Source organism: Gavialis gangeticus, unplaced genomic scaffold, assembly GCF_001723915.1.
Source record: "Gavialis gangeticus isolate Ggan-Ray unplaced genomic scaffold, GavGan_comp1, whole genome shotgun sequence".
In the NCBI taxonomy this organism is placed as follows: Eukaryota; Metazoa; Chordata; order Crocodylia; family Gavialidae; genus Gavialis; species Gavialis gangeticus.
The window spans coordinates 214,264,190-214,288,152 of NW_017729032.1; the positions used below are offsets into that span (position 1 = coordinate 214,264,190).

At 43.3% G+C, this 23,963-nt stretch overlaps 1 protein-coding gene across 3 annotated transcripts in view; it reads right to left on the reverse strand.

Annotated features, from left to right (window-relative positions):
• Positions 1-23,963, reverse strand: part of DOPEY2 (dopey family member 2) — a 97,158-nt gene that overhangs the window by 40,672 nt on the left and 32,523 nt on the right. For 2 of the 3 annotated variants that reach the window (XM_019525015.1, XM_019525013.1), the window contains exons 8-17: positions 22,132-22,232; positions 21,561-21,675; positions 18,264-18,384; positions 15,730-15,849; positions 13,861-13,966; positions 12,735-12,926; positions 11,086-11,785; positions 5,569-5,840; positions 3,625-3,777; positions 2,337-2,437 (exon numbers count right to left, since the gene is read on the reverse strand). In XM_019525015.1, coding sequence (XP_019380560.1) covers positions 2,337-2,437; positions 3,625-3,777; positions 5,569-5,840; positions 11,086-11,785; positions 12,735-12,926; positions 13,861-13,966; positions 15,730-15,849; positions 18,264-18,384; positions 21,561-21,675; positions 22,132-22,232 — 1,981 coding nt within the window. The remainder of the gene's footprint in view (positions 1-2,336; positions 2,438-3,624; positions 3,778-5,568; positions 5,841-11,085; positions 11,786-12,734; positions 12,927-13,860; positions 13,967-15,729; positions 15,850-18,263; positions 18,385-21,560; positions 21,676-22,131; positions 22,233-23,963) is intronic. The other variant, XM_019525014.1, reaches the window with a different exon arrangement.

The following is a 23,963-nucleotide window of genomic DNA, read 5'->3' on the forward strand; positions in this document are numbered from 1 at the left end:
CGCGGGGGGGGGGGGGGGGGGGGGGGGGTGGCAGTGGCTGCATGCATAGGGAGGCAGTGGCCACGTGGGAGCTGGGGGAGGGTGGCTGGAGCCGCTGTCTGGGGGTGTGGGGCTCCCGGCTCTGACCCTGGGCGGGACGGGAGGGGCTACGGGAATTGCTCCCGGGATGGCTGGTTCCCAGCTGCACCCTGGCGGCTCTGGCTGTGGCCCTGCCCTGGGCACTAGGAGCTGTGAGCCCTGCTGAAGGGCAGGCGGGAGAGCCTGGCCCTGGTCTCTGTGGTGGATGCTGCACCTAGCCACTCTGCATGGGCCGACGGGGCTGAAGCCACTGCCTGGGGGTGCAGGACTCCTGGCCCAGACCCCATATGGGGTGGGAGGTGCTAGTGCTGGGTCTCTCCCTGCCTCTGTGTCTGGACACGTGCCACTCCCCCCAGCCCCTGGGCTGCATGGGGCAGGCAGGTGGTGTAGGCTGCTCCCAGGGCACTGAAGCAGGGGTTGGGGTAAGCGGGGACAACTAGAGCCCAGGGGGTTTTGGGGTGCAGTACTGCTCAGCAGCTGCAGGCAGCTGGAGTTGGATACTCCCAGGGCTGCTGCCACAGGGGCTGGGGTGAGCAGGGACAAGCTGCGCCGCTCCCTGTGCGCTCCGGGGCTCCGCTTGTTCCCACTCACCCCAGCCCGTGCTGCAGCAGTCCCGGCTGCTTGCACCATGGCACAGAGCAGTCCAGGGGCTGGGGTGAGTATAGACAAGCGGAGCCTTGTGGGGGTTGGGGCACTGTGTAGTCCAGCAGCTGCAGGCAGCTGGCATTGGCCACTTCTGGGGCCACTGCAGCAGGGGCTAGGGTGAGTGGGGACAAGCTGTGCTGCACCCCATGCCCCCTGGGGCTCTGCTTGTTACCACTCACTGTAGCCCCTGCTGCAGCAGCCCTGGGAACAGCCGACACCAGCTGTGCAGGTAACTGTAAGTCAGTGGGTGCAGGGTGTGGGGGCACAGCTCTTGCTGCTACATGCACTGCAGGAAGGCTGCAGGCTGGGGCGGGGCTGTGCTGGGTTCTTCCCAGGGGGCGCATGCCCCTGGATCTGCGCGCTGGACAAAAGCAGGATGCCACCCACCCTAAGCATTGGGAAGAGCCCAGTGCTGCTGCTGGCCCCAGCCTGCAGTGGCAGCCTCCTCTCGTCCTGCACACAGATCCGGGGGCATGTCTCCCCTGGGAATAGCCCAGTGCAGTCCCACAGCCCGCAGCCCTCTCAGGGTACATGTAGCAGCAAGAGTTTGTCCCCCCCGCAACAACTGATCATTCCCTCTGCTTTGCTCCCTGCTGCAGCCCTGGAAGCGGCCAATGGGCTGTGCCATGCTGAGCCCCTCTCCCTGCCCCTTCCTGAGTCCCAGCCTTACTCCCTCCCTCACCGCCATGGGAACGTATTATTATTTTCCCTGATTTAAACCAATTTTTTTTCTTTTCTTCCTTTTATCCTGATTTCAACCCAGTTTTTATGTTTGGAAAATAAACCTTGAAAAATTCCCAGATTTTTTTTTTTAATTAAAAACTGAAACTGTGGAACACTACAAATAATGTTAGCACCATTAAGTAACCTAACATGATTCAAAAGATAAACTCAGATTTCAAATAGGAATCCATAGTGTCAAAAACATTTTGACCTGTTTTGTTCTTCATTCTACTGTTCTATTATATAATTGTTCTATTATTTAATCACTCATGTTTTGACTATGGAAAAGTAAGAGCTGCCATTTTCTGAGGGGTGCCTTAAGTCTAAGGAGGGACATCTCAGGTCTAAAAAGGTTAAGAACAACTGCATTAGAGACCCACTGGTTAAGAAAGGCACGAGCTTTCCTGTAGGCAACAATGTATTTCAAGCTACTTAAATACAGGACTATCTAATAGAGCACATTGTGGCCTACAAAAACTTACGCTTCTCTGAACCAACGAGTCTCTAGGGTATCACCCTGCCCTACCTTCTGCCTTCTCTGTATTGCATCCCTTCATACATAGTTTAAAAAAAATCTTCAAGTGTTTCCTAAACTTGAAACCTTTCAACACATTTTGGGTAAGACTGAAGGCTGTGGTGAATAACAGGTTACTTTTGGCCAACAAAAAAAAAAAAAAAAGAAATTAAAATTAAGAATGAAAATCTAATTTGAGTCACCAATACACACAGCATTTTGTTTTTTAATTAAGTTAATATTTGAGAGTTATCCCTTGGTTCATGCGACTCTCTCGCCCCTCCCCAAGGCCCCACAAAAAGAGTAATTTAAAAGACCATTATATCCAGTATTTCTAAGTAGATAAAACATAATGCAAACAGATGTAGGGCAATACCTATCAAAGGATCGATTGTGGGAAGTGACTCTGCTGCCTTGGATTTCTCTGGTCAAATGCCATATGATAGAGAATCTGAAGAGTGCCTCCAGCCTTGTCCCCTGAGCAAGGGAGAAAAAAAAAGGAAACTAATTTTTTTATTCAAAGATAAATATAGTAATTTTAGTTAATCTGAAAGTTTCTAGAACAGCAACAATGCTCACTGCATGGATGACTGCTAATTTATTGCTTAAGAATTTTGTAAGTTGTTTTTTAGAAGTTTTACAGAAGACTGGCATAAAAATACTACTTTTTCATAGTGCATTCAGAATTTCCCACTGTTGGGCAGACTAATGGCCCTAGGCCTCTGACACTGTCTTGCTAAGGCTTCAGCAAAACCATGGCTCAGTCTTCAGCTTCTAGCAGACTTCCCTCCCTTTTCACCCCCTATTCTCTTTCATTTAATGAGGTCTAGCCAAGTTTCCCCACTTCCTCTCACTTCCTGAAAGGTGGTAAATATCAGATAAAATAATAACAGGCTTGGCCAGACTGCCAAACAGATAATAAGCATAAGTTTCAAATCTCTTGCAAATCATACTTGGAAGATAAGTCAAGTGACACATTTTCCTAGAAGATCTTCCAATCAATCATGGAACTTTACCCATAAATAAACAAATAGTTGATGCACACCCCAAAGAAGGGTAGACCTGCATGGGTATCTGTGTGATAAGCTTACTTAACTTTTCTGACAGCTAAAATGTGAGTTGGGAGAGAACTGTTCTATCCTTAGCAAAGGGAAGGGAAATAATTAAGGAGATTCTACTTCTTTTAAAACATAGCTTGCGTGCTATATTTAAGAGAGCTAGCTGCTAAATATTGACACAGCCAGATTCAGCACTATAGCAGCACATATTGGTTGATGAGTCAAATGCTCTGCTGGAATAAGACACTGGGCATTTAATCTAATGATTTTATGATATCCAGGACCATCACAGTAAATTTGAGAAGCACTGATACAACCCTTGGGACTTTAGCAGAATTTGTAATTATGGGAATAGAGAGATCCTACCCTACTTAGGTGGTGCCCAATGACTAAGCTGGGTCCCAGTGTGATTTACAAATAGACATGAAAGGATACACCAAGGGAAGGAGCAATAAAGATTCTAAATTAGGGGCCTCACAAGATGCATGGGCTGAGAACACCCCAAAGGTGAGTTGTGAGGAACTGGAGGCAGGACAGGAGGCTTTTAAAGCCAGAGGAGAGCAACATGGCAGTTATGAAAAGGTTCCAGTAAAATAGAGAACTTACTTTATTGTGATCCAGTAATGCATGGCAGATGATGTCTTCACAAATATTAGCTGATGGAGCCAAACAGTGCAGTCTGTAGAATAGCTCCACACAGGTAATGTGATGCTCTCTTGTCTCTTTGTTTAACTGATTCCAAAGCACTTGAGCTACTCTCTAGAGAAAAAGAAACTCCATTAGTTGAAAAGATCTGCATAAAATATTTAAATGATTGTAACTGAAACATTATTTCATATTATTTTTCTATCCTACATAAACTCAATTAAGCAAACAGCGAGAAACTAGTTCATAAAAGCAGGAAAACACAGCAGCATAACTTTACAAAGGCAGTGAATTCATATCTTCATTGAAGGCTGAAGAAAGCAAAACTCTGCTCCCATTTTCTAAATTTAAAATGCACACACATGATTCATGTGTTATGCAGAATACCAAAATTGTGACTAAGACAACAGGAGTGGCACACTTGAAATAATAACTTCTGACAACACTAGAGTATTTTTACCATCCTGGCACACAGAGAATACAGAAAAAAGACTGAAGACGTAGTGACACAACATAGCTGCCTTTGTCCTGCTCACTGCAGCAGAGTTTTGGGCCCTTTGTGAATTACTGAACAGAGCATCCCCCTAGTAGTTTAATAATTAAAAATTAAGTTTAGAAGATTCCTTCCCACCTTTTTTTAAAGTTATGGCTTACTTATGTTCTTCTTGATTCAGATTTCCTTCAAACTAATGTCTCTAAGTTTCCCTTTATATTACCCAGTATAAAGTTGAGTTGCCCCAGCACTGAAAAGCAGAGAGAAGCTATAAAATTAATTTACCTTACTGCTATACTTAGTAGTGATTTTTTAAATATAATAAGAAATACAACATCCTTCTGTAATATACTGTGCAGTTTTTTGCTTTATTTTTTTTTTTTGGTGAGGAGCCTACTGTTTACTATCCACAATATTTTGCCTGTAAAAAAATGTGTGTCCAACACCATATCCTAAACAGTGAATTAAGCCTTTCAATGGATATATCCTATGTATGTCTAAATTTCCCTCTGTTGGGCAAGTGTACCATTTCTAGCTTGTATCCAGGTTGTAGCCATATTGGTCTAGAGGCAAAAGGAATCAGAACTCATGGTAGAGGTGATATCTTTTACTAGACCACATAGATTTTTGCAAAAAAAAAAAAAAAAAAATTAAATTGCAAGCTTTTGGGCATAAGCACCCTACTTCAGGCATTGAAGAAAAGATTGTAAAAGTTCTCCTGGGTAGAAATGAAAGTTCATATTTCACATTGGGGCACAGAGTATGTTACTGAAATATGAACTTTCATTTCTACCCAGGAGAACTTTTACAATCTTTTCTCCTATGCCTGAAGAAGGGTGCTTGTGCCTGAAAGCTTGCAATTAAAGATTTTTTTTTAAAAATCTAGTTGGTCTATTAAAAGGTATCACCTCTACCACAGAGTTCTGATTACATTTCTATCTTATCTTCTGACTGTGGGATTCAAACAATAAAAATGTAAATAAGCAGGTAGCTAGAATCTCTTATCCTTCATCCTTCCATGTATTTTTGTGATGCAAAGATTTCTTTTGTAATGTAAAGGCTTAAAATGCAAAAGCAATAAAATGTAGCAGTCTATCACAGCTACTAAACATTGAAGACAACTGGGACAAAAGAAAAGAGAATGGAAGAGGAAAGAAGAACAGTCAATTAACATTTTTATTTCCTCTCTGGGGAGGAGTGGAGGATGGCAGCAGGCACCAGCCAACTGAATCCCTTGCTGTCTTATTATCATGGTATAAAGGCAGCTATGTCAGGGCATCAAGTTGTTAGGAAGGTGCGCTGCCTTCAACACTGTGCCCATATATAGCACGCTTGAGTCGTACAAAAATATTTCTGGAATTGTGTGTTACACTTTCTAACTAAAGCATATCTGTACAGTAAAAAACTGGTACCTGATAGAAGTCTGTTTTCTCCGAAATTAGCTTTAGAACCCCGGGAGCAATGGGAGGAACCGTAACCATCTGCAATCTCCCAAAGAAGGGGTTGTGGCGAGAGATTTTATACCGCTTCATTCTGTCTTCAATCACAAGTGCCAGTGACTGTGAATGGTTGATCACTTCTAGTAGTGTAGAGATGGACACGTTCTGCACATAGCAGTCTTTCACACAGCAGCATATCGTCATTAGGGATTTAAGCCATAATGGGAAGCTGGCATCGCCACCTCCTCAGAAGAGAGAGAGAGAGAGAGAGAGAGAGAGAGGAAAAAGGCTCTTATTTAAATATTTGATTATATCAGGCGTGCTCAACCCCTGGCCCATGGGCCAGCCCCAGCCCCTGATGCTGAGTCATCCAGCCCATGGGGCTCCCCATGGGTATGATCCTGGTGTGTGGGGCTGGGCTGAGGTGGTCTGGGGCCCCAAGGCCCCAAACCTGGTGAGTGGGGCTGATCCAGCCTGCAAACCAACCTGGCACCATTCATCTGGCCCGTGCAGCCAAAGCACCACTGGATTATGTGATCAAACACGTACAAGCAGCACAGGGTCAGAAGGGACAGAGGCAGCATGCAATATAGTTCCTTTCATAAAACTGAGTATGCTCCATCTTAAAAGCAGTTAACATTTTTATTTTGCCCTCTACTACTCTCATTGCAAGACCATTCCAAAAAGCCAATTTCGCTAATGGACAAGAACCTTCCTTTGATTTCCAGCTTAACTGTATTAATGGTTGATCTAAATCCATTTGTTTTTGTGCCAATATTGTCCTTTAGCCTAATGGTTATTTTCCCTCCCTGATGTTTACCACCCTGATGTATTTATATAGATCAAATCCTAAGTCTTCTCCACCTTCTTTGTACTAGGCTTAAAAAAAATGACAAGTCTCTTCTCACAAGACAAGATGGGCTCTCTCCTTTCCAGTCCTATGATCCTTCCCCTAAATTAGGGGCAGGCAATTATTTTGGGCAGAGGGCCACTTACTGAGTTTTGGCAAGCCATCGAAGGCCACATGACAGGCAGTTCAGGGCAGATTAATATTAATTTTCTAAATTTTTTAGGGGCCGCGCAGGTCGGATAGAATGGCCTGGTGGGCCGCATCCGCCCCCTGGGCTGCATTTTGCCCACCCCTGCCCTAAATTAATGTAACATCCTTTCGCAATATCTGTTCTAGTTTCAATCACTCATTCTTGAAAAGAAATGACCAGAAGGGTAAATAACATTCCAGATGTGGTCTCCCTTCATGCAATGACATTAATACCTTCAAATGGCTACCAGGAACAGAATTCTTGATACATCCTAAAACTGCAATTGATTTTCATGTGGCTATATTGTATTGGTGGCTCACAATCACCTTGACATCAGCTAACAGACCCCTGTTCTTCTCTGCCTCAACCCATTTCCAATGGAAGAGTTCCAGCTCAGAGCATGTTTTGTCATCAGCCCCCAAGTGCATCTCATATTATTTACTTTCATCCCATTTCTATTATTCCAGTCCTAAAGGTCATCCACTACTTTCTGTACAATATCCTGATGTCTTCCTTCATTATCAACAAATTTCATTAGCACAATTTACTGCTTGTTGTGGTTATTAATTAAAGTATGAAACAAGATCCATCCCAAGACTGATTCTTGAGAAACTCTACCAGTAACCCTCCTTCATAGTTTCATAGTTGGTAGAGTCGGAAGGGACCTGGCAGATCATCAAGTCCAACCCCCTGCCATGGGCAGGAAAGAGTACTGGGGTCAAACGACCCCAGCACGGTGTTCATCTAGCCCCTCTTAAAGACCCCGAGGGTAGGAGCCAGCACAACTTCTCTTGGAAGTTGGTTCTACATCCTAGCCGCCCTGACAGTGAAGTAGCTCCTCCTGATGTCTAGTCTGAATTTACCCTCTGCCAACTTGTGACTGTTATTTCTTGTCACTCCTGGTAGTGCTCGGGGGAACAGGGACTTCCCCACTGCCTGCTGATCCCCCTAACTAGTTTGTAGCAGGCCACTAGATCCCACCTCACCCTTCTCTTATGGAGGCTGAACAGGTTCAGGTCCCGTAGCCTCTCCTCGTTGGTCCTGCCCTGCTGCCCCTGATCACGTGAGTGGCCCTCCTCTGGACCCTCTCCATGTCGTCCACATGCCTCCTGAAGTGCGGCGCCCAGAACTGGACACAGTACTCCAGCTGCAGCCTGACCAGTGTCACATAGAGGGGGAGGATCACCTCCTTGGACCTGCTTGAGATACTTCCCTCTTCAAAACCACTTGCTGGATTTCCCCATTAAGTTAGTTTCTTAAATAACTCACAATTGCCCAACTTTTCCAGCTTTAAATTTTATCTAATAAATTTACCATGTAGCAAATGTTTTACTGAAATCCAGACAAATGAGATCAACCACTTCGACTAGGAAATCAGTTATTTTATCAGGTAAATCAGTCACAATCTACTTTTGTAAAAACCAAGTTGCATTCCTTGCAGTCTCTGTTCATTCTTAATATATCTCTTAGCTTTACTATTTCTCTCTTAGGCCTGCAGCTGCATTCTACAAGTTTTTTCCTCTTGTTTAAGATTCAGATTCCTGATAATTTGTAGCACCTTTGACTTGAAGAAGCTAGGCATTTCTTTAGTGTTCAAATCTATGTAAAAAAATCAAGCTGACTTTACTAATTAGCTCCCTAAATTTAACCAGTTTGTTTTTTTCTAAATCAATACCTTCATTACAGATCCACTTTTGTTTTTTTTCAATTAATTATAATTTATTTAAATCTGAATCAGTTCATAATTGTTTGACCCAATTTTTAAAAAATGACTAGCCCTTCTATAACATTATGTTACTTATATACTATTGATGGTATGCATTTTCTCCCCTATGTCATAAAATTAATTCTTACAACTAGGGAAAGAAGTTACATATAAACCGGTTTAAGTGATCAGAAACTGATAAACCTGTAACAGAACAGAAGTTCAGTCTGCTTAAACCAGTTTCAAAATGGCTGAAACTGGTTTAAGATAAATATGCTTGAATGTAGTATCAGACTTAACTGAGTTAGGTCAAACCAGTTTATGAAACTTTTGTACCAGTGCGGGGGGGCAGGAGGGAGCCATGGCCCCCAAGCACCAGCCTGGGGGGGTGTTGGCCGAACCGTTCAGAGTTCTTATCATGCAACATGACCAGGGCTAACCCATTCTATCTGCAAAGCCTATGGCCGCAGGGGGCCCCGCAGAGCTGGTGGTGGTTAGCCGCATTTGTTGTGTAACCCACCTGCCCACCCTGTAAGATGGAAATTCTGGCCACCACCCCTCCCACTGCATCCAATGTGCCGGGACTTACATGTCTTTCCTGGCCAAAACAGGGAACCAAACAGGGCCAGGGTGGGAGACTAAGTATTGCTACGAGAAGGATGGGGGGGGGCGGGGGGCACACAAATGCAAGCATTGGTCCCTGGGCACTGGAGACCCACAGTACATCACTGTGTCTCAGACCCCTTCCCAGCTCAAGTTAAATCAGAGTCCCCCAGCACCCCAGCATTTTGCAGCTCTGGGCTGGGCTGGACTGTGCTGTTTGCTCCAGAGAGCAGGGCTGGCCCCACCCCTCTGCTCCCTAGCTGAAGCAGTGAGGGCTGGCTCACTGCCTCCCTCCCCGGCAAACCCCTGCTGGGGTCTGGGGCCATAGAAGGGGGTTAAACTTCCCTTTCCCTGAGTACAGAGTTGCCCTGCCCTGCTTACTTAGTGCTGGCTGCAACTGTGGACTACAAATCCCAGAGGCACCTGGAAGCAGGAAGAGAAATTAATGGGCAACTTTGCAGAATCCTTCTGTTGTGAGTCTGGACTGCAAATCCTAGAGACCTTGGGGACAGCAGGAAGAGGAAGCGAACACACGGCCCATGCTGGCTATGTGCCAGAGAGCTATGTTCTAGCATCCCCCTCCCCCTCACCAGCTTCTGGCTTAGAGTTACTGCAGGCATGTGGCTGTATTTCCTGAATCAAAAATGAATGTCTGTTCATTTGCTTATTGGTTCAATCTTTGAGACTAACCTGCAAAGACTGAATCAATTCAGCCTTGGACTTTTTGACTGTCTGTACTTAGCCTACATGTTAAAATGTAGCATTAGCTTGGCTCTCACTATTTTTTTACTTTAAAAAGCACACATATATGCATAAGACTGATCATCCTAGCAGAAATTTAATGTTATCCAAAAATTATTTTTCAGCCCAAAAGAGCAGGGAGGACAGGGGAAATTGACAGGGGACAGGGATACATCACAAACCTCAACATGCCACCTGCAGCTGTCTATTCTCAGCCTCTCTGAACAGCCCTTTTAAAGAGATAGGCACACTTTCATAGATTTCATAGACATTAGGGCTGGAAGGGACCTTGAAAGATCATCGAGTCCAGCCCACATTTATACTTACAGAATGGTACTCCCACAGACACTCAAACAAAGTCCATTTTAGACATGAATGATTTGCCTGGAAAAGTATTCCAAAATTATTCTAACCAATATAATTTACTGGAGTATCATTTTCTACTGCAAGATAAGGTGTTCTCACCAAGTAAAAGTTAAAACCTGTTGGAAACTAAAAATATGCAGAAAAGTTGATTTTTTAAAAAAAGAAAAGAAAATGGACATTATTTATGTTTCTGTGCATAATTTTAATTTTCCACAGGTACCTGTGTAACCCTTCCTTACCAAAAATTCTCTTTTTGTTTCTAAGTTTCCTTAATTTTTCTGGATTAGGTCTGAGAAAAACTTCCACAGTAACTTGTACTGACACCGATGTGACATTCTGAAAGCTAAGTTGAACAACAAAGATAGAGAGTATGAAGTAACATGGAGATGAGCACATAAAAGACACTGCAATCACATAAAAACCTTCAATGTTAAACACCAGCAATTTACCCATGCAGTTCATTATTATCACCACTTTATTGACAGTGACATCAGAAACCTGTAATGAATTCAGAAAGGGAATCCACATGTCCCTTTTCCTAGTCCTACATCTATACTTTCTCTCTGAGAAACAACACTTACTCGCATGAAAACTAAAGTCCAAAATGCCCAATGGGAACAGGATTGAGCCCTAATTAGACAGATTGTCCTGGTCTTGATTGACAGACTGCGCTGTCCCTTGTTTTCTTCATAACCCTGAGGGTAGAGAGGAATAAGGGAGAATTGTCTTACTTAAGACAAGGGGATACTAAAAGCCACTCACAATTTTTCTTTGCCATGATACTTGTAACAAACTGTTAAAAAGAGAGAGAGAGAGAGAACAAAATGGATTTAAGAATTGTAAAAAACCCACAGCACCAACCTTCTCCAATAATTATGAATGCAATTTGCCTTCAAGCCTACAAAAATGTATTTCATTTGCAAACACTGGCAAGTAATAATGCATGTACGTGCTTGGTGAATTTCTAGTACATAATTCACTTAATTTGTAATTTTCACTATATGACAAGCTAGCCGAACAAAAGTCTATTCTTACCAGGAACTTGAAAGACAGAGAAATACAATTGTTCAGTTTCCTCCTCAGAAAGATAGACTGGAAATGTGGTGCAGTCCAGTAAAAGGTGACAAGCAGCAGCAAAAGCTTCTCTGCACTCTTCTTTAATGTCTCTCAAGTCAAGCATTACCTGCTCAATGTCCCATTCTTCTTCCTCTTTTACTTTCTTACTACCGAGGTCACAGTCTGAAAGGGAAAGTGGCTCCAGATTTTTCTGTTTAAATGGTGACCCTCGAACTGTGAACAAGTCTGAAAGCATTTGTTTAAACTGCGGCACAGTAATTTGCTTGGCTTCCCATGAATTCTTCTTCTTGCTGGAACTTTCAGAAACTCCATCCTTGTTTTCTTTCCCTTCTTCACCAGTCCGGGTCGCTGTTGAAATGCTTCCATTGCCAGGCACTTGTAAATGCATTCCAAAAATATATTTACTAGCAAACTTAGCAACCAGCTCTTGGATACAGTTCAAAGTTTTCTGAATGCTTCCCCCCTTTTTCCAGACGTCATCTCTCTCAACAGTCACACCTGGCATTCCTAAGTGCTGAGAGAGCTCTGGGGAGGAGGCACTTAGACCTATGCCACTGTCTTCTGATTTGAGTGGAGGGAAAGGAGTATCATCATCATCATCCTGTAGTGCGGGCTTAGTTTCTAAAGTTATGCTACCACCTTCTTTCTTTACTGGGCTCTGAAATGGAAGTATACATTTTATTAACTATGTTTTTGGGAGTTATGTTGAGCTGAGGCAGGCAGAAGGGAGAAGAAATGGAAGATCTCCCTCCCCTCCTCTACCAGCTGTTAGAGATCAAATATTTCTGAGGCAGTGGAACACGGCTATAGATAAATAGTCCTATCGCATCTAAAACCAGATTAAACTAATTTTAATCTATACACCTTACACCGTACACCTTTGGTTATGTTCAGCATCTTTGTGATCTAATATTGTGTAACAGCAGCCTAAAAATAATTTAATGTGTAATCAAGAGTGGAAAGAAGGGTCTCTACTGCACCAGTCTACCAATGTCTAACTGAGCACTTACTCTTTAAGTGTTATAGCTTCTAATGATGTACATTTCCTTGTACTCCTGCTTGTCATTTGTAAATGGTGTGGTTTGCTCATGTTGTACATTCCTAATCCTTGGCTATGTTCTTTTGCAGTTGTTTAACAATACATTGCATTAGCTGTCATATCTTATAACCACAAGGCAGTCCTTGACCACAAACAAAGAACAGGCATGAACTGATGACCTGAACATTTAGCAGTAACACGCTGCTGAATGTCTTACCAGTGAATCAAGTAGCAACTATAGAAATCCATATCTCCAATGGACAAGATGGAATAACGAAGGAACTACTAACAAATGCCAGTTTTAGACAAACCTATGCTGGCATAAACAAATCAAGTAAGGTTGGGGGAGATGACCTATAAAAGACCTAGATCACGACACAAAATATTTGGAGCCTTTGGAAGGAGCTGTGGTACAGAAGATACAACAATGCATCTATAGGTGCAGTTAAGGTGGAGTTTGAATGGGAAAAATAGTAGCAGATATTACTTTAATCATGTTAACCCTTTTAACAATTTGTGAGCTGCCATTTATATGTAAACATGCCACAGGCCTTGCAGCTATACCTACCGTGTTTCCACTTCCAGTCTCCATGTCCAAGTATGATGGGGGCATCTGTACTTTGCTAAGTACTTTAAAACAGGTCTTTAAGGCATGAGTGAGTTCTGGTAAACTTAGGGTGTCCGTGTTCTCTAGAAGAGACTGCACCATATAACTGAGCATCTGTGGTAGATACTGAGTCTGCACTTCAGAGTAAAGCTCCTAAAAGAACAGACATTATTAGACATAGATAACTGATAACAAGCTTAGCAGACAGATGGATGTTACTAATTTCTAGCTGCATAATACAAAGTCTGGTTTTTAATGACTAAAGATGTGGCCAACTGACAGTAAGCACACTGGCAGTAAAGGCACACAGATTTGTTTTAAACAGAGCTACTTTTTTTCTTCTTTCATTCTTCATATCAAATGTGGAACAACATCTTAAAATTTCAACTACTGATAACGTTGTAAAAAGGCCATTGTAACTTATCACCCCAAGCAGCAGAACCTAACAATAAAGTATTCTTCCCTCCTTAAAAATATGATAATTCTGTAAATGGAAAAAATTTTGCTCTACTTGCTCAACCAAAAAACAATGTGCATGTTACATACATGCAGACCTTTCTGAGAATAGATAACAAAACATTCTTCCAATCTCCATCTTAATAAGTTACTTTTGTTAAAAAGTATTCAGTTATCATTAGAAACTTAAGATTCTTCCTTTTATTCCTCACCTAATATCATTCAATACATCTGTTTGGGAGCTTTTGGATTTGGAGACTGAATTGCATGTCAGACACCTTCTAACAGATATTCCATAGATTTTCAAAACATACATAGGCAGAGAATATGTTATATAAAATGCTCCTGGCAAAAGAACCCCTCTCATGCCACATCTGCCTTATGCACTCAAAACATTCTAGAAGCAACTTCTATCCCCTGCTCACATGGTATTAAGTGGCCTTGAACAAAACTCTTCACACGAGTAAGGGAAAAGAGGATTTGGCTAAAAGGACTGTGTTTGTTCATATGTTTTCAGTTAAAATAGTTTTCCCATAAAAAATGTAGCCAACTGAAAACTTACCTGATGAAAGAGAAAGGAAAAGGGACTTAAATCTTTGAATGATTAACTTTTACATCAATCTTGCCTTACCAAAGGAATCACATCAAGAAGAAACACCAGTAGTGTGCAGAGTTCTGAAATCGTAGGAGGACAGCTAACATTCTCAGTAGGGTATTTCATCTGCATGGATTTATTTCTGGCATTGAAAGAAAAAATGTGTCCTTTCAAAACAGATATGATATTTTTACATTTTTCCAGAATTTATTTAAATGATAAAAACCTAATCTTCTTTGTATTGACATCAATGTGAACTATACAAACCAACAAGGGAAGAGATTTGCTTCCTTCCCCTGCTACAATTAACTTAGAAGTTTTAGGTGAAGTCTTTTTTAAAGCTTATTTATTTTTATTGCATGAAGTTCCATGCATCTTAGAATCCTTTGATTGTGGCAGTCAAACATAACATTGCAGTATCCAAATCATGATATACACCATCTTCTTCTCTTTCTTAACGTTTATATTATGTATTAAGAAATATTACAAAGTAGACTGACTTATCTCACCTGACAAAATCCTCCATTATTAGTATGCAGGTACAGAAAAAAGGGGAAAAAAAGACCCTCTTGGGGCTTCACCTTCTGAAGATGAAGTTAAGAAATTCAGGAGCATAGCAGAGTGGCAACACATCATACTGATAACTACTACCTCATTTCAAGCAATAAGTAAAATATAGTTTGAATACTTAGATATTAGATTCAGAGCTCCCTCTACACCAGCAATATGAAAGTGAGATGCCTGCAGCCCCATCTGAACTGGTGCAGTCCAAAGGGCTGGACCAGCAATCAGGCGATAGCCAGTTTTAGCCCTAGAACCACACTGAAGCTGGTTCAATGCTCTAGTGTGGTTCCAAGGGCTGGGACCAATCATCAGCTCATTGTTGGTCTCAGCCCTGGGACTGCACTGGAATATCAAAAAACCTGCATGCAGTCCAGTTGTACACATGTTTTTTTAAGGTCCCAGCATACCATGACCTTGGGATCTGGGAGAAGTTCCCTGACCCCATGTGCCAGGGATGTTTTAAAGGTCCCGGTACATGGGGACCCTAGGATCAGGGAATCTCTCCCTGATACCAATGGCCCCATGCCTGGGATGTGCCAAGTGCCTTGCTCTGCAGCTCCCTGGGAGCTGGGCCTCACTTCTCAGCCTCCATGACAGCTAGAGGGCAAGGCAAGCACTGTGCTGGGGCACAGGGAGCCTCACAGCTCCCGGCTACCTGGCACCCTGGCCCAGCTGATGAACTCCCCTCCTCTCAACACCAGGAAAACAACAGTGTGAAGCCCCATGCAGGGTTTCATCACATAGTTCTCCTGTGTCAGAAGATTGACAGCTACCAACCTAATCCTCCCATTCAGCTGACATCCTGCTGAAAGGCAGGACTAAGCTACCATATGTTCAAGTCAAGGCAAAATGAAAACCAGCCACAAAAATATTACACAAAACATATAATATTTCTGTGGTTGGTTTCTCATTTTGTCATGCCATTAATTGCCTGAATGTGTGGCCAGGTTACTATTTATTGTGCGATTAACAAGTTAACTGCATCTTAACTGTAACGTCTGCTGGGACTTAGTATAAGACCGTGATATTGCTCTTACTCCTTCAATAAAAATATAAATTTCATGCTTCTTATTTCTGAGTTGTTTTCTAGAAAAAAACATAAGTAGTTGTACCGGAAGCCCAAATAATTGATTTAAACTTTAGATGGGTAAAATTGCTTCACATTTAACAAACTGCTTTATTTTGTTAGCTTGGGATCTAACTGTGCATCTCTTCCCCTAGTGTTGGTCATGGCACACGTATGTAAAATCTGTGACTAAAGTTTTTAGGGTTTTTTTACCCTGCTGTCATAATGCTTAAGGTGTTTGTTTAAAAAAATAACAAAACAAAAAACATTACTACCTGAAGCAGTCTTCAAAACATCTGGTCATGTAATCCCATAGAAAATCTGTACTTAAGGATGTGATCAACAAATTGACTGTTTTAACAATTTCTGAGGCATTTTTATTCTCTTTGATTGAACTGTAAGACACAGAAAAAGCAAAACAAAATCAGTGAAAACTAAATGCACATATGCAATTTTGGATTAACCAGTCTGGCTACTTACAGACCTTAAAAAACCCCCAAAATGGCACTTTAAATTCAGCATGCCCCTACACCAAGCCCAGTGCATGCCCAGAAGTGGTATTGTATTCGTTTGACCTGACTTGCCCAATGTCTGGGTAGATGGGGAGCTTCAGTGGGGCCTTTTTCTCACTTTTATCAACTATTAGATAAAAATGCTAAAAAGCCCTGCTGAAGCACATGGTCTATACAGATGCTGTAGAGCCAGGTTGAACTAATATGCTGCCTCTTCCAGTAAAGTGCTGTTGGTTTTGGTTTTTTTCAAGTCTGTCGGCAGCCTCTATCACTTAAAACTTGGCTTGAAAGATTATGAAGGTCAAAAATTTTAAAGATTAGCTTTATTTTCAAGGCAAAAATATTTCATCTGATTTGGAGATCTATAAACTTCAGAGTTCTGTCATTGGACATGCAAGTAATAAATCTGATATTATTACCCAGGAATCAAGGCAATGATATAAAATACACTTGGTTAGCAGAGAAGAATTCAGTGATCCTGAAGGAGAAGTCAAAGTAGGATATTCAAAACAGACCAATCATAATCAATCTTTCTTCCTTTCTTCAAAAATACAATTTAGTAGAATGTATGCTTCAGCAAACAAATGCAACTAAGATTACCAGAGATCCGGGTTTTTTGTTCACCATGGAAAAACGTAGTAAAATGCAGATTTTCTCATTTTAAGACAAAAAACACATTTTCTTATTCTAAGGAGAAAAATGCAGAAAATGGTGGGTTTCCCCATGCAGGCTGGCAGAGTTCCAGCCTGCAGGGGACTGGGGGGAACAAGAAGAGAGGGGGCATCATGTGCATATGGCAGCCAGGCAAGATGGAGAGCAGCTCTCACAGTTCCCTGCAGGTAAGTTGTGGGCAGAGGCAGGGGAAGGAGGTGGGGATTGAAGCCCCAGTAGTGAGGAAGGGAGTTAGGCAGGGATGAGGTTTGGAGGCGCTGTCCAGCCATAGTGGTGTGTAAGGCTTGGGGACTGGGGTCAGGGCAGAAATATGTGGCTACAGGACCCAGGTGGGGAGCTGGATGGAGCTGCAAGTGGCTTGTCTGAGGTGACAGCATGGGGGCTGGCTCCCCGCTGCTGTGTACACTCTCGGGGGGGGGCAGGTTGGGCACAGAGGGCATGTGCCCCCCAGATTTATGTGCGGGGTGGGGGCTGATGAGGGCTCACTGCTGCAGGCTTGGGGCTTCCCACACTGCTGGCCACCTCTGGGGGCATCTACAGGCCAGTGGGCAGGACCCAGCATGGCAGGGCAGGGTGGGGAGGCTTGGTGCTGCCACTGAGAGCCCTGTGCCGCCATGGTAAGGTGCCTCAGCAGCAGTGGGGTGAACAAGTCCATGCCACTGCCCCTGCTGCTGCTGGATGGGCAGGGGGCACTTTGGAATGGTGGTGTAGACCACTGGGAGGCCCCTGGGGAGGGGGGGAGCAAGGCAGGGAGCCCTGAACCCAAGGTAGACAGCTTGCATCTGCCCCTACCTACAGGCTCTGCTCCAGTGGTGCTGTCCACAGGGGAGGGGGAGCCACGCTCTGCACTCTGCTCCAGCAGAACAGCTGCTGCCTCCTGTGGGAGTAGGCAGTGGACCTGGGTCCCTGGCCCTGTAGCCCTTGCAGTCGGTGGCCTCCTCTGGCAGGCCTGGGGGGCTATGGGTGGAGAGTGAGGGGCAATGGCACAGGCAGGACACCGAGATATCATGGCTGCTCAGCACCACAAAGCTGTTGGCAGGGGCATGGGAGGAAGGTGTGGGGGAGACAGCTGCAGCTGGACCCGTGTCCTGGTGAGTAAAAGGGGCAAAGAAAGCTCCAATTTTCCATGATAAAAAACCCTAAGTCAAGTGCCAAAATGTATAGGTATTTATAATTTATTTTATTATAATGATTGAGGCACTGGTAGACTTCCAGATTGCTTTAAAATTGTAAATATATCAATAAAACATTGTGTTCAACTGATAGGCATATTTTAATATTATAAAAGCCTAAGTCTGTCTGTCTGTATGTCTGTTCATGATGCTTTATTTGTGCTCTGATTGGCTGACAGAAAAAGCCAATCAGAGTGCTCCAAGTGTGGGGGAGTGCCACCATGCTGGGATATTGGCTAGTGTATATGTATATATTACAGTTTCATTTTAATTGTGGGAAAATGTGGATTTTGGGTTTTTTAAATCAGAGTTTGCAATTTTTTTTCATCAGACAATTAGCAATTTTTAAACAGAGTGAAGCAGGATCCCTGAAGATTACTGAACAGATTACATGAGTAGCTAGGCTTTATTCTTAGTAGTTTCAACTATTAACAGGTACAAGTTAAAGCATACCTTGTAAGTATGTTGCCACTTTGACTGTAGCTAAGTTTAAGGTCAGAACCCAATGCATCCTTGCAATAGGAATAAAAGGCTCTAATCACTTCAAGGAACAAATCCCCAACAACTGGTGGCCCTGCAATCAAAGGCAAAATAAATCCAGCGATTACTCCAAAATAGTTCCTGTACTAAACAGTTACAAGCTTTTAATCCACTACGGAACTTTTAAAGGCGAGTGAAAAACAGCACTGTTGTTACTCATGTAAAATACTGGAATGAGGATATTTTCTGTGATGTTATAAACTACTATCTGGGTTTCCATGGTAAGATGACAAATCTACATACAAGATTAAAATTTTACTTTATCCACTGTAGTAAATTAAAATGGGAGATTTCTGTAGGTCACAGCTGGGCCGACTATTTATTATACGTATCGCTTCAGAAGACTGCAGTATACTTTTTTTATGAATGCCTGGATTGTTTTTGTCACTTCAGCTATTTATATAAAAGCATATCAGTGACAATGTGAACATACAGCCTAGCCTGCCTGTGCAACAGGATAAGTTTGCTGACAAACCACAATAGCCCAGATTTAGTAAGAAAACATTTAGATGAGTTCTCAGTGCAAACGTGACAGTGACATCTGACATGTACATACACTGGAAAAGCTGATAGCTAAGGAACAGGAAACTCATGTGCCTGACTGTATTAGGATCACTTTTATGAACGGAGAAAAAAAGTTTAAGCAAGGAAAAAACAAAAAGGATTATACGTATTGTAAGGGAGATAACAATACTGCTGAAGATCAGGCCTAACCCAGTTCAGCTCTTCTTTAACTTGGTTTCAGCTGTAAGTTAATTTTTTGGTTTGTGACTAAGAGACCCTTAAAAAAAGAATGATTTATTTAGGATAAAACAATTTTTGTTAAAAACAGAACTATTTTCATTTTGGTGTTTTTAACCCTTTTTGATTAAAAATATACAAGAGATTTTGAAATGAAAAAAGTTAAAATTAACCATCTCTAGTTTTCCAAAATTGCCTCTGTTTTTTCAAGCAGAGGTTATTCATTAAATTCATCAACAGCTTTGTCTGTTCAGAAATTGAATTTGGGCTAATAACTATTTTAAAAAATCACTTCGCTCCACTTCCATGTGCTCAGCTCTTGTTCTCAGTGGTAAGACCAGGATCTAAGATCGAGCCAAGAGCCTCAAGAGGTCATATGCTGTGTGTTTCATTAATTATCTATTTTTTAATTCATAATATATTTGTTTTGAAGTTAAAATGACCTCTGATTCACATTACCTTAAGGCTCAAGAGTTTGTATGGTGTACTTTTTGGATATTACCATGAAATAAGAATAATCTTTATTCTGTTGTTCAGATGAACACTGGTTCTTACCAAAATAAAAATTATGTCTTTAAGGTTGCTGCCATAATACAGCCAGCAACTCTTTTCTAAGTGAAGACATTAAAACATTTGATAACTCCAATGGCCTTGTATAACAATTTCTCCCATCAGTAGCTTTTTAATTTGTAAAAATAAATTAACAGTTACAAGAGACTGTACTTGCACCTGCCTTATCATTTTAAATAGGGGTGCTCAAACTTTTGGTCCAGAGGTCTGGATGAGTGGTATAGGGCTGGTTTGAGGGCTGGATGGAGCCCCATACTACACACTGTAGTGTGCCTGGCCATGTTATCCATCCCATGGAGTTTCCCACAGGTCTGGAAATTTAGCAGCAGGCAAGTGGCAATTAGCGGCCACTGCTCCTCGGCTGCAAAATTTTCCAACTGTGGAGAGCCCAGCTGGCTGGAAGACATGACTCTGCAGGTCAAATCTGGCCCGTGGTTTGGGGGTTGACAACTCCTGATTTACAGCATTTAATTAACAAGAGGCATTTCTCTTAAGAAAAAAAACAAACACTCTTTTACAGCCTGTTTCAAAATAAATTGTCATTATTGAATAGGTGTCTTATTTTGTCTAATCAAGCAGCTGAGGAAGTATTATTCCCACTCCTTTAGAGACAAACACTAAGTGCCTTGAAAATCTGCATAACAATTCTTTTCACTTGGTAAATAACAGGCACTTACATCCTGGTTTTTCATAAGGATGTATTGAAGGATTTGTAAAAAAAGCAGGGAAAATGAATTTAGAGAAGCAAACAGAGAAGTCTCCCATTTCTCCCAGTAGAAAAGTATTTCCCAGTGAAGGAAATATGAGGATTTTACCAGAAACTGTCACTGAAATATTTACTTAATATATGAATTTACAGCCCCCCCTCCAGACCCCTTCCAGCCTGGCAGATGATTAGCTGAGAGGCAAAAATCATGGCAAAAATAAGAAAGAGCAGAAATGGTGCTGCTTGCTGCAGGATGCCAGTACACTTTTCGTACGCCACAGAAAAACATGGTTTCTGGGGTCTTCCATGGTAAATGGAAAGCTAAGATCCTTGGTGATTGTAACAGGGGGCCTTCTCAGGGCCGATCCACCTCTGGCCCACCCACCTGTTCCTGGACTAACCGCCTGCCTCACTCGCCTGCCAGACTGTTGTTTCATAATTGGTTCTAATTAGGCAGGAGGCTGCCCATTTTTGCCCTGATGCCAGAGGGTGCTCTCTGCGGCTCCAATCCTCCCCTGCACTGCAGCCCAAGCCTTACAAATGGCATCCAGGTGACACTACGATGCCAGCCTACAGCCAGACCAAGCTTAGCACTCTCACTGCCAGGCCTCATTCATACACACACTCATACCACCCTCTGAATATGGCCTCTAATGCTCATCTCTTTCACGCATTGACAACTTATACTGCCCTGCTCCGTCTTGGAGTGGCCCCCTTAGGCCATAGGCTTTATCTAGTGCACACCTTGGGTGACAGATGTACCGTCTTTTGGGCCTCTCCTGCAACCCTCACTGGGGTAGTGGCCAGCCAGTTACCCAACCTGGGTCAAACTTGCCCTGGCCCCTCCCAACTCTACAGTGATGACCAGAATGTTGAACAGGAAACAGTAAGAATAATAGTTTGCCAACCTCTAGAAGAGGTATACAGCCTGTTAAAGGGGCTGTGGACTGAAGAATACAAAGGCCAAAGAAAAGATCTAACCATAAACAGAACTGAAATATTTTGGGTTGCAGATCAAGCAAAATATAGAGGCTGGAGCAGATGGCTGCTTCCCCATACAGGGCTTCAGGGCTGTAATCTGAGGAAGACAAGTGGCTGCCCCATACAGATAGGGAAGAGAAAGTCCATGACAGGTCAAGCCCTCATTGCAGCATAAGTCCCACACAATGCATGTCAGTAGTGGCAGCTGTTACCTATTTCAGGTTTATCAAGGAGACTGAGCAGAATCCGGAAAGGTTTGAGATATGCTTGATACCGTTCTTCTAAGTCAGACTCTGAAAACTTCTGATGCAGTATTTCAGTCAAACTCTATTAAAAAGAAAAATATCAAAACATTACATCTAGGACAGGTACCATCATGTTTATAGGTTTAGGTCTTCCTCGATGCTCGTTTCTTATATTAGGTGCTGAATACAGTCAGACCTTGATTATTCAAGATGGACACAGACTGAAGTGGGTTGGATAATCAAAAGAAATTCAATTTAAGTTAATATGCATTCAGGAGTCATAACTGTTCTGTACAAAGAAGATTTTTAAATAACTCAGATGTTAACATCTTTTGACAGACCATCAGTTTTCCCCAGTAGAAGAAATATAGCATAGTGACATTCAGACAGAAGAGACAAAATAATGATCTCCTCTTCTCCACTATGTTTCAAGAGTAGAGGTCTCAAAAGACATAATAAACAGTTTGAACAATTAGAGAAACAGTTTGTTCTGAAGTTTAGCATGGATTATAATAATCGTATGTAGATTAAAACCAACCTCAACTAAAAGATCTTTGGAGTATTTCCCAAAGAAATAGATGGCATGATCTTCAGAAGCTGTGGAATCTGGAGCAAAAGTACCTCCTTTAATATCAGAGCCTAAAAGTTAAATAAACCCAACATGAGCACAGAAAATAATGACACAATTTACAGGCTACATTCATACATAATTTGCAGGAGTACTGCAAACAAATTTTATTAATTCATCATTATTAACTTGTGTTTTGTTTTAAATATAGTCTATAATCCAATCCAGGCCAAGTGACTGTATAAATGTGCATTTGTGTGAAACCCAAGGCCAAGTTAACCAAATCTTTCCCTGATTTATCAGTGTGACCAACCTGCATGGTGGTAAGAAACAGGAAAAGCCCCTTCAAACCCTACCTGAAGTATGTTTTGGATTGGGTGAACAAGGAGAGGTCTTTGAAGTTATTGTTTTTCTTGACCACCCTCCCACTACACTAAATATTCTGCCCCCCCCCCCCCGCATCCAGGCCCACTCCTCCTTCCCTCCTGCTGCTTGGGGTCTCAGCCCACTCCCCCCTCCCTGCCGCAGGGGGAGAACCAGACCCAAGGGTGGGGAGAAGCCAGGCCACCATGGCGCCGGGGGCGGGGGGGTGAGCAGTGGGCCTGGGGCAACCTGGCAGCGGTGTGGGGTCAGGAGGAGCAGGCTTGGGGCTGATTTGGGGGAGCGGAAGTGGGGGAGGAGTGGGCCCAGGCCCAACAGGAGGAGGTGGCTTGCTCCTCCCCTCCCCCCACAGCTGCTGTGTTGGGCGGAGCTAGGCTGGGCCCACTGGCCACCCCCCCGCCCCCCACTGCCATGGTGGCCTAGCTTTTCCCCTGGCTCAGGCTTGCTCCCTGCAGCCCCAGTGTCAGGCCCAGGCCCAGGCCTCCCGTGGCCCCACCGTAACCACTGACGCCACGGCATGCCCACTCCCCCCCACGTCAGGCCTACTCAGGGACAGAAGAAGCGGACTCAGGACTAACAGGGGGAGGAGGACCACTCCTTCCCACCCCCAGCTGCTCCCATGGCCGCATTGGGCTGGGCCCGCTGCTCCCCTCCCCTCCCCTCCCCTCCTGGCATGGTGGGCTGGCTTATCCCCGACTTGGGCCCACTCCCACCCCCCCTCGGCATTGGGCCCAGGCCTACTCCCCACTGCTCCGTCCCCTGTGTCCCTACCATCATGGCAGGGGGCTGCCTTCTGTCAGAACATTTCTTCATGCTCTGATTGACTTTGTCAGAGCACAAATAAAGTGTTACGGACAGACAGATTTAGGCTTTTATAATATTAGAATTACTACGACTCTTCAAGCTCCCGATAGTTTTGGGACTGCTCCAAATTATCTGCAGGACGTGGCACTGCAATACCAATAGATAACCAGCAACCCTAAAACTAAGTAGTCTTCCAAATGAAGATATCCACTGAGATAGTAACTATCAATATAGCTTGTTCAACAGGCTATTTTATGTTGTGTAACCTGAATATTAGGGCTGTGCAAAGCTTGGGGTCTGGGGTCTCCACTGATTTGATTTGGCAGGGATTTGGCAGCCGAATCCCTGAATCGAATCGGAGCCCTCTAAATTGATTTGGACAGATTTGACGATTCAGTCATAGACACAGCTGTAAATGTTTTTTCTACATACCTCAAGGTACCAGGCGGGTCATGATCGCTGAGATGCTGGGGCAGAAGGACCATCCCATGGCAGTGAGGTGGGGGGGGAGGGCCAGCATGCTCAGAGGCAGACCTGGAAGTGGACCAGAAGCATTTCCAGTCCGCTTCCAGGTCCACCACAGAGTATGCGGGGGACCCCCCCCCCCCCCACCTCTG